This window comes from Entelurus aequoreus, linkage group LG04 (assembly GCF_033978785.1).
Source record: "Entelurus aequoreus isolate RoL-2023_Sb linkage group LG04, RoL_Eaeq_v1.1, whole genome shotgun sequence".
Lineage (NCBI taxonomy): Eukaryota > Metazoa > Chordata > Actinopteri > Syngnathiformes > Syngnathidae > Entelurus > Entelurus aequoreus.
In genome coordinates this window covers 57,302,030-57,312,895 of record NC_084734.1, presented here as the reverse complement: position 1 = coordinate 57,312,895, position 10,866 = coordinate 57,302,030, and the positions used below count along the sequence as shown (strand labels likewise).

The following is a 10,866-nucleotide window of genomic DNA, read 5'->3' as shown; positions in this document are numbered from 1 at the left end:
CCCTAGATCTTAAAAACATACATTATTCTAATTGGCTACTGAATACACTCCATGCTGACAATAGCTTGCTTTCTACAAAGCATCTTAGATATACGATCCTCAAAAAACAAACTTTGTACAGATAGCAGGCACATGGATTTATTTGTTTCTTGATTTAAATTTTTAACTAAAATAAAAGAGATTCTCCGGCTGTCTTTTCTACTTGAAAAGGCAAACTAAATGATGATGTAAAAAACAATACATTTGTTACTTCGATATAAATCAGGGATGTGTCAATACAATTTTTTAAATTACGATATTTAAACTGTGAGTATTAGCCAACACAGATATTAATCCAATACGATATCAGCACAACTATTTTGTAGTGCGGATTGTTAGAAAAGGTTTGATCAAGTGAAATTAGTCTAACAGAGAATAATGGGAGGCATGAAAAACACAAACTGTGTGCTTTTAAATATAGTATGACTGCTACCGTTTTTTGTTGTTATATGTATTTATGAAACCTGTTTTTGCTGACCTCTTGGCCAGGTCGCTCTTGTTAAAGAGATGTTACTCTCAATGAGTTTTTAAACAAAGGAAAATGAACTAATATATTTATTACCAACCCACTGAAATGGATTTTTCTGTATTTAAGTTGAAGTGGAGTGGTAATTTGTGTTTTGGCAACACTTAGCAGTCACAATAATTCATAGTTAAGATTATGACAGTAAGTGAAATAATGCGGACACGTTTGTTACTAGATATTTGCTGATATGCTTTTGTCTTGGAGACTTTGTATGTGTTGGTAATTTACAACTAGAATTGTTTGATAATATTTAATTAACAAAATACTGCAATATTGGTGCCATGAATTGATTTAAGTGGACAGCGACTTAAACAAGTTGAAAAACTTATTCGGGTGCTACCATTTAGTGGTAAATTGTACGGAATATGTACTGTACTGTGCAATCTACTAATAAAAGTTTCAATCAATCAATGGTTAATTAAGGACACTTATGACACATGTCTAGCTTGGGTGCTATTGTGTGCTTACCTGTTGAGTAGGTGCTTGCTCTTAGTAGCCTAACATGTTTACTTTTTGTAAATGACTTGACTAAAATAGAAGAAAAGACCAACCTTGTGTGATTAATGGAGAACATTTACGGTGGATGTTAACTGGCTGTCCAGCTTTGCAGAAGTAAACAAAACTATACATCTTAGAATGTGGGATAAAAACATTAAAATAACTTCCATTACATGTTGATATAAGTGGAAAAATAACATCAGTAGTCAAGAGGGGGAAAAGTGTGTCTCAGTCAGCAGGAGAAAGCAAGTTAGACGAAGAGAAGCTTTGGTCTCATGAACTCAGTAAGGAAAATCAAGTCATTTTCTGGATGTGTAGAAAAGAAACTTTAGTAATCAATACTATTAATATTGAGAGCTATTCGCCTACCCCTACTTTAGATTATTAGTTGGTAGTTGAGTGAATAATTCAGCTATCCTAGGTTAAAATTCTAGAAAATTATGATGAAACAAAGTAAGCGTTTCGTTAACTTCCTTTAAATTTCAAACTGACCAAGAAGCCAATAAGATTAAAAGCTTGTAATTTTTTAATCGTATGTTAAAAACTTTTGTTGCTTTCTCCTTAAAACACAAAGGTTTACTATTTCCAAACATGATACTTTGCATACTCACATTGTATACTTTTGTGTTGCTACAGAAGATAACAAGTGAGTATTTTTGTGGATTTACTGTCCAAAACGAATATCTGCATCATCAGTAGGCTGTAGGAAGTGACTGTCTCTGTTGGAAAGCATGCAGCTCCTGCTTGTACCAGTCAGGGGCTTCTAGACCCTTCTTTCCAGTCGCCTCATGATCGTAACCATAGGCAACGGTCAGCTCCTCATCTTTCTGCACAGCCTTTAATGTTCGAATGCACTTGATCAACCTAAAACGGGGGTGAATAAACCTGCAAAAAATAAAAACCTGCTTTGTGCCACGATGAAATTGTCAGACTTGATCAGGCTTTTGGTACTTACACATCATATTTGCAGTTTGGGGTGAAGGAGTGGTTTGCCTTGTGACCCAGAGAGGCACAGTATCTCTCCGTCTGGTCAAACGGCTGAGGGACATCAATCACAGTATCCTCATCCAGTGAGATGGTGTTGCCGTTCAAAGCCCAGTCTCTTTTGTCCACCTGATGTTGAGAAGAACTTTCAATCAAAAAGCAAAGAGCCCACATTATTCAGCTGATGAGGTGTTCTGTACCTCTGAGTGTGTGATTCTGACTCCGTTATAAAAGGCCATCACTGTGTTTCTTTCTGCATCTGTCTTGGCAAACAGACCCTGGCCAGCTCCATTGATGAGGGAGTCTGCCACAAAAACCCTCAACAAACACAAATACACCTTGGTGAGCGTGGAACAGTTCTGCCTCAAAGTCCTGTATGAAGTTCATTTACTTCTGGCTCTCGTAAGGGTCAGGAAGCAAGGCGTGGGTAGCAATACAGGTGGACGTGGACTTGTCATGTGTATAAACAGCACCTTGAAAAAAATAGATCAGTGCTTTTTGTACAATACTTGGAAAACACTCAACACTGATCTGCTATACTTCCATTGTTCCTGCACATCTTCTGCAAAATGTTTGTCCATTCAGCCAGGAAAAAACTAATGCAATGTCAGCCATCAATGGCAGTGTTTCCCATACACATGAGTTTTTTGAATCGCCACAATTGGATTTGGCGCTGTCTGTCATTTCGGTGATAAACACATTATAATGGGACTGTCTGTGTGAAGGTGGCTTGTCATTACAACGCCGTACAGTTGATGGCATTGTAACTCTGCTTCATAACGCACACCGGGACTGATCATTATTTGCTAACATATTACTTATTACAGATTCAGCCCCTCTCTCTATTGATGTGTTTACATACTGTAATTGATATGATGATGGTATGATATTCCATCCACCCATCCATTTTCTACCGCTTGTCCCTTTCGGGGTCACGGGGGGAGCTGGAACCTATCCCAGCTGCATTCGGGCGGTAGGCGGGGTACACCCTGGACAAGTTGCCACCTCATCGCAGGGCCAACACAGATAGACAACATTCACACACTAGGGCCAATTTAGTGTTGCCAATCAACATATCCCCAGGTGCATGTATTTGGAAGTGGGAGGAAGCTGGAGTACCCGGAGAACCCACGCAGTCACGGGGAGAACATGCAAACTCCACACAGATATGGTATAATATAATTCTCTATTGTATGATATAATTCTCTAATGTTAATATTGTAATTTTACTGTTTGACCTTGTTTTAGTTCATCACATAATGTGTTTAATGGGTTTGATGTTGAGTTTTGTGCAGGTTTTTTCACATCTACAGTAGATGAGGGATTCATATGGCCCCATTCCTGGCTGGATCTTGCATGAGAGAAAGGTGGGGGGTTAATCATTTGCAATGCAGTCTACTGAAAATGATGGAAAGTGCCACTCTGCATAGCAACTGACACTGAGGTCAAAGTTGGAATTGCCAAAAAACACATTTTAAGATATTCAACACTCTACTGCCATCTAACGGTTAAAGTGGATAGTGCACCCCCCAATTCATCATGTTTCATGTGTCAGGAAAACCGCAATGAATGAGGCCATAAGAATCCCATTCTTACTGTAACTCATCCAACTGGCCATTTAGGGCTTTCCTTTGAACACTGGGGCATTCATTCTATATCTGTAAAATGTTTGAAATTGGCAGATAAAGTTTCATGGGGAACTAGGCGCTCTAAATATTTGTATGGTGTGTCCCAATACTTTTTTATTAAAATGTATGTACCCCAAAACCAGTTTGACTCTGACAATGCACCAAGCACAGGACCGGCAACTTTAAGGTACTTTTCACTTAAAAGTGTACTCACTTTTGTGAGAGTCTCTAAGTAGTACTTACTAAAAGTTAAAACACTTCATCAAGTGACATGGCTACTTGCTTACTCCTGGGTGTGACCTCAAAAGATGGCCTTCCAGTCTTGTTGATGGTCAGGGTGGCGAGCATAGCTTGGATTAGTTCCCCATCCACATAACGTCCATAAAGAGCTGTTTGTCCATCAGGGTAGACGTACGCTAGAGATTCTCCGGTCATCTCTCCGTCCGCGTTCACCATGCCAAACACACAGCCGCCATCCTAGAACAACACAGTATACACAAGACACACAAAAGGCACACATTTAACAAAACTATGATGTGTGTATTTTCCATATGGGCAACAAAAATGGACATGACTCACAGGATAGTACACCCAGCATTCCCCATTGCGAATGTTGTCTTTGTACTGGCCCTTAAACACTAGTCGACCTTCTCCATCCACCTCCTGAGCCGGTCCGTTGAGCTCCCCATCCACATACACGCCATGCACCATGCCCCCATCTTCATGTGTGTAAACACCCTGACCCTGAAGTGCATCATCCACGTAGAAGCCCTCTAAGGTGCTGCGAAAAGGACATGGTAGAGAAATGGCATTGAAAGTTAGAAAGTAGTTGAAGCTAGGCTCACAAATCGTAATACAAATGAGATTTAAAAAAGCAAGGACTTTTGCTATGATTCAGTTTTCCATGAAAAAGTTTGCGAAAATGTTGCCCTCGTTTTTGGAATTTGTTCCTTGCAGAGTATAAAGTTGGTGATCCCGGATACTTATTTATACCATTATTTTTTTCAATTAATTTTAAGTGTAGTTTGATCACACTCCACACCTTTCTTTGCAGCGAGCAGTGTGACACAAATGTGTTCATAAAATTTGAGCTTTGTGTAGAATTTACTAAAGATTACCGTAATTTCCGGACTATAAGCCGCTACTTTTTCCCCTCGTTCTGGTCCCTGCGGCTTATACAAGGGTGCGGCTTATACAAGGGTGCGGCTTATTTACGGCCTGTTCTTCTCCGACACCGACGAAGAGGATTTCGGTGGTTTTAGTACGCAGGAGGAAGACGACGACACAATGATTAAAGACTGACTTTTCATGGTTATTTTGATAACGTACAGGCGAGCACTTTGTATTACTTTGCACCGTTGTATTATTTGTACTCTGCACGAATGCTGTTCGCCATGTCAAAGATGGGAAAGTTTGATTGAATGATTGAAAGATTTATTGTTAATAAATGGGACGCTTTGCGTTCCCAAACAGTCATCTCTGTCCCGACAATCCCCTCCGTGGTAGCAGGAACCCCTATATACTACGCTAATTACACATCAAAACCCTGCGGCTTATAGTCGGGTGCGGCTTATATATGGAGCAATCTGTATTTTCCCCTAAATTTAGCTGGTGCGGCTTATAGTCCGGAAATTACGGTATATAACATGCCTGCAAAGAATTCAAAAAACAACTCTATGCTGTAGCCACACCGCCTTGGGTAATATATTCACAACTGAACTGTTTGGTTTGTCTTAGAAGACGTATCACCTCTCATCCGAGTAGGCTTCTTCAGTTCATGCTCATAGACATAGATCATACATTGCTGTGGATCGACTACTGCCAGTCCAAAATAGTTGGAATCCCCCACGTTAGCATTCAGAATAGATCCACACTAAACCCAGAACAGATTTGCCTTTTGCTGGAACTTTGCCTTAACACTACATACTTTCAATTCATGGGAACGTTATACCGACAAAAACATGGTTGTGCTATGGGATCACCTGTATGTGCAATATAATAAAGAATATTTATTTGGTCTGAATCGTAGACTTTAGAAGTTGTTTTGTTAAAACCTCCTACTGCACAGGTAAGAAAAAGTACACCAATATAATCCAGACTAAACAATGGAATTTTCACAGGCAAAATCCTTGAAGGTATCACATGTTGCAGATTGCAAATATACTGTTGTTCAGCACCCTGTAATGAATATTGCACAGCAGATATCATTATTGTGCACGAAGTTGACAGAACGTTGAAGGTCCACAGGGAAAAGAAGTGAAAAATAGAAGCGTAATGTCACCTTACTTTCAGCAATTATACTGTAGATTAAATTACAATATTATAAACGTCCAAGGCTAACTTTATATTTGCCTCTCCAACTTAATTATTTGAGGTTATTTACATTATCATTTCTCAAAAAAAATAAACACCTGATACATACATTCGTGTACGCGTACATGCATGATGAAAATGTCAAAACTCTTGTTTAACCAAAGTACCTTCCATCAAAGAAAAAGAATTTGCCCTTCCCATTCTTCTCTCCATGTGTGAAGTGCCCTTCAAATCGATCACTGGATGAGTAGGTGACGGTGCACAGTCCATGAGGTTGGCCATCTTCATCTAGTGGACCTGAACACAGCTTTATTATAACATCTGATTATCTAATGACATACAAAATGACTGGGCAACTTAAATACATTTTGTCAATCAAATTTGCTAAAAGCAATCCACTTTATGTCAAGCTAGCTGTACAAAACACATATTGGCTGTGTGTTATACAGTATCTATCTATCCATACATATATATACAGTATACAGTACAGGCCAAAAGTTTGGACACACCTTCTCATTCAATGCGTTTTTTTTTATTTTCATGACTATTTACATCAGGGGTCCCCAAACTACGGCCCGCGGGCCAGATCCGGCCCGCCAGCGTCCAAAATCAGGCCCGCGGGAAGTCCCAAGTATAAAAAAAAATAACCAAAAAAATATATATATATATATATTTTTTTTTCTTTTTCTTCTGTCTTTTCTTATCCACTTTGTACCGCTTGCTACTCACGGTGTCTCCTAAATCATATTGTCTAAAAATGCATTTTCTCATCGATAACGTGACATCATTGCGCGAGCGGAAAGTATATATATATATATATATATATATATATATATATATATATATATATATATATATATATATATATATATATATATATATGTACATATCTAATATATATACATATATATACAGCCCGGCCTCTGCCAAATTGTTTTAACCCAATGCGGCCCCCGAGTCAAAAAGTTTGGGGACTCCTGATTTACATTGTACATTGTCACTGAAGGCATCAAAACTATGAATGTACACATGTGGAGTTATGTACTTAACAAAAAAAGATGAAATAACTGAAAACATGTTTTATATTCTGGTTTCTTCAAAACAGCCACTCTTGGCATTCTCTCGATGAGCTTCAAGAGGTAGTCAACTTCACAGGTGTTATAGTTTTGATGCCTTCAGTGACAATCTACAATGTAAATAGTCAAGAAAATAAAGAAAACACATTGAAATGAGGTGTTCAAACTTTTGGCCTGTACTGTATATATATACAGTATATATATATATATATATATATATATATATATATTTATTGGGGGTGTAACGGTACGTGTACTTGTATTGAACCATTTAGGTACAGGGGTTTCGGTTCGGTTGTGTACCGAACGAGTTTCCACACGAACATATTAAGTAGCCGCCTCCGATTCCTTCTGTCTCTGTCAGTCCTCTACACAGCACCCAGCATTGTCCCACCCACACAACCATCTGATTGGTTACAAACAGAGCGGTAACAGCCAATCAGCAGTGCGTATTCAGAGCGGTAACAGCCAATCAGCAGTGCGTATTCAGAGCACATGTAGTCAGTGCTTAGCGTTTAGCAGGTAAGCCTCAGGCAGCGGACTCTCCCCAAATTATAATAAACACCTCCCAGTCAACTACTAGTAACATCACTATGAGCCCGTTGACCTTCTAGAAATATAAAAGGCAGTTCAGCTCGCTCGCAGTCCTGGCTTGAGGTGAAGGCTAATTCTCTTTTAGCATAACGTTAGCTCATTTTGCGGTGTGTGTGTGTGTGTTACGGACAGCAAAGCCCTGTCTGTCTGTTATTTCACTTTACCTTTTTCTGTGTTGATTGAGCTGTGTTGAAGCAGCAAAAAAGGACATTATGTTAAAGGCCTACTGAAACCCACTACTACCGACCACACAGTCTGATAGTTTATATATCAATGATGAAATCTTAACATTGCAACACATGCCAATACGGCCGGGTTAACTTATAAAGTGCAATTTTAAAATTCCCGCCACACTTCCGATTGAAAAAGCCTTCGGAGGATGAGTATGCGCGTGACGTCAATCATTGAACCGGAAGTATTGGTACCCCATTGAATACAATACAAAAAAGCTCTGTTTTCATTTCATAATTCCACAGTATTCTGGACATCTGTATTCGTGAATCTTTTGCAATTTGTTTAATGAACAATGGAGGCTGCAAAGAAGAATGTTGTAGGTGGGATCGGTGTATAGCGGCGGCTGTAGCAACACAACAAGGATTACTCACTTGGATAGCAGACGCGCTAGCCGATGCTAACCGGCCACCGCACGGATGATCAGGTGAAGTCCTTCGTCGCACCGTCAATCGCTGGAAAGCAGGTGAGCACGGGTGTTTATGAGCTGGGCAAATGAGGGCTGGCTGGCGTAGGTGGAGCGCTAATGTTTTTATCATAGCTCTGTGAGGTCCGGTTGCTAAGTTAGCCTTAGCGTCGTTAGCAACAGCATTGTTAAGCTTTGCCAGGCTGAGATCTATTAACCGTGTAGTTAAATGTACATGGTTTAATACTATTGTTGATCTTCTGTCTATCCTTCCAGTCAGGGATTTATTTATTTTGTTTCTATCTGCATTTGTGACAGATGCTATCACGTTAGCTCGTAGCTATCACGTTAGCTCGTAGCTAATGCTAATGAGCTTCGTCGATGTATTGTCGTGGAGATACAAGTCACTGTTAATGTCCATTTCGGGTTCTCAACTCTCATTTTCAAGAGGATATAGTATCCGAGGTGGTTTAAAATACAAATCCGTGACCCACAATAGAAAAAGGAGAGAGTGTGGAATCCAATGAGCCAGCTTGTACCTAAGTTACGGTCAGAGCGAAAAAAAATATGTATTTCACTGCATTCTAGTCCGTCACTCTAACGTTCCTCGTCCACAAATCTTTCATCCTCGCTCAAATTAATGGGGTAATGGTCCGAATAGCTCTAGCTGCGTTGAAAACAATAGGAAAATATGAGGGAGTGAACAACTGACAACGTCATCACGCTACTTCCGGTAGGGGCAAGGTTTTTTTTATCAGAGACCAAAAGTTGCGAACTTTATCGACGTTGTTCTATACTAAATCCTTTCAGCAAAAATATGGCAATATCGCAAAATGATCAAGTATGACACATAGAATGGATCTGCTATCCCCGTTTAAATAAAAAAAAATCATTTCAGTAGGCCTTTAAATGAAGAGTTTCTGTCTCTGATAGTTGATATAATAATGTAACTGCATAATTAAGCCTACATGAACTCCATGGTGTTCAGGGATGAATAGTCTCTCCTATTGCTATTGTACAATTTTTTCAGCTATAGTTACATTAATCATTAGAAATGCAGCAGCCTAGTTTTGAACGGCAGGGTCCCTGCTATCACATGTTGATAAAAATGTAACATTTACATAATACAAATCAACTACAGGCTTCCCAAATGCTGTAATAAATTAAGCATGATGAGCTGACTTGAAACTGTTTAATGTTGCACTTTTTATATGTAGAAGAAAAGTTTTGTCATTGTATTTAATCTGAGCAACAACTTGAGGCAGTTTAATGTTGATTAACGTGGGCAGAATTAATTATAGTGTTCCCAATCACCTGCCAGTGGGTGATCAAGGGTGATGGATCAAATGCAGAGAATAATTACGCCACACCTAGAGTGTGTGACAATCATTGGTACTTTAACTTTAATGTTAAAAGGATAAAGTCATTGTTTACAAATTTGGTAAATAAATAACCAAAACATTTATATTTTGTTGTTTTCTTACTGTACCGAAAATGAACCGAACCGAGACCTCTAAACCGAGGTATGTACCGAACCGAAATTTTTGTGTACCGTTACACCCCTAATATATTTATATAAATATAAACCACACAAATCCTCAGGAACTTAACCTTCTTTGTTGTAGCTCCTAACTTTAAAGCCTTGAGTCATATTTTCTGTGAATAATAAATACAAGATGTTTAAAACAGTTATTGAAATGTGAGGAGTTTACTCACATTCATGAGGTACTCAAAGTGTAAACTGAATTTCCCATTAAGGGATTACAATGAGTTCATTAAATAATAACCACCATAAACATTATAAATACATATTTTAACTTAAAAACTTTTGGTACATATTTCCAGGTAGCTTACCGGCGAAATGTGTAGTAATGCAGAATGTATTAATACATAGACGCACTTTGAAAATAATCACGAAGTAAATGCGTGACACGTGTCTCCTCGCTCGTAGAGTAAATATTTGTTTTTAGCTTCCCGACTAAAAGACTCCCAGCGGCTAAGCAGTGGCGGGAATTGTAACATAAGCCAGGCCGTCCTCACAGCCTGTCAGGCGGGTTTCCTACGAACTCGAGTCCGAGGCTCGCCTTGTCACCGTGGAGGCCGACTAGCGAGCAACAAGAAACGTTTGTAGTTGGAATAAAAACCAACCTTTCACGACCTCCTCCACGTCCTCGTCCTCGCTGTCCATCCCGAAGGAGGCGTCCAAAGCAAAGCAACGTTCCGCCACCTTCGCTGCCACGCGTGGGGCGTCACCAGGACAGGACCATGGCGTGATTGACGGTAGTTGCGACGTTCGTGAACGAGTCGAGTCTTTTGAACGGTTCTTTGAGATGAGAAATGAGAAAAGATTCTCAGTTGCGAGCCATTCGGGCAAGCTGTTTTATTTGTACATTGCCCACGCTTCCGAACTGGACTGGAGGAATAAAACACAAAATTAGACAAAGTCAAAGGAAACTTTGCAACATTACAAAACTCTCTATGCTTCTCTTTGCCTCTGCAGTGGTCCAATTGTTGTTCCTCCAAATATTTTCTATCAATTTTTTGCAGACAATGCAGCATGGTGTCACATAG

The 10,866-nt window shown here is 39.4% G+C and overlaps 1 protein-coding gene across 2 annotated transcripts; it reads right to left on the bottom strand.

Moving 5' to 3' along the window:
- Window positions 1-1,571: 1,571 nt before the first annotated feature.
- Window positions 1,572-10,599, bottom strand: setd7 (SET domain containing 7, histone lysine methyltransferase). 2 transcript variants are annotated; one of them, XM_062045330.1, is made up of 8 exons: window positions 10,444-10,599; window positions 6,156-6,285; window positions 4,255-4,456; window positions 3,963-4,152; window positions 2,439-2,520; window positions 2,248-2,365; window positions 2,019-2,176; window positions 1,572-1,948 (listed from the first exon to the last, which is right to left on the bottom strand). In XM_062045330.1, the coding sequence occupies exons 1-8, from the start codon at window positions 10,481-10,483 to the stop codon at window positions 1,756-1,758; spliced, it is 1,113 nt and encodes a 370-aa protein (XP_061901314.1). In that variant the 5' UTR covers window positions 10,484-10,599; the 3' UTR covers window positions 1,572-1,755. The 2 variants fall into 2 exon arrangements, with proteins under 2 accessions (XP_061901314.1, XP_061901315.1); XM_062045331.1 differs by having other exon boundaries at window positions 1,572-1,927.
- Between the last annotated feature and the right edge of the window lie 267 nt (window positions 10,600-10,866).

What these genes read in the sequence shown, in the direction of transcription:
- setd7 (XM_062045330.1), bottom strand. Translation starts at nt 10,483, where the DNA reads ATGGACAGCGAGGACGAGGACGTGGAGGAGGTCGTGAAAG. An exon ending in TTCTTTTTCTTTGATGGAAG is followed by an intron (nt 4,457 to 6,155) that starts GTACTTTGGTTA and finishes TCCTTTTCGCAG; the next exon opens with CACCTTAGAGGGCTTCTACG. An exon ending in AATGCTGGGTGTACTATCCT is followed by an intron (nt 4,153 to 4,254) that starts GTGAGTCATGTC and finishes GTGTTGTTCTAG; the next exon opens with GATGGCGGCTGTGTGTTTGG.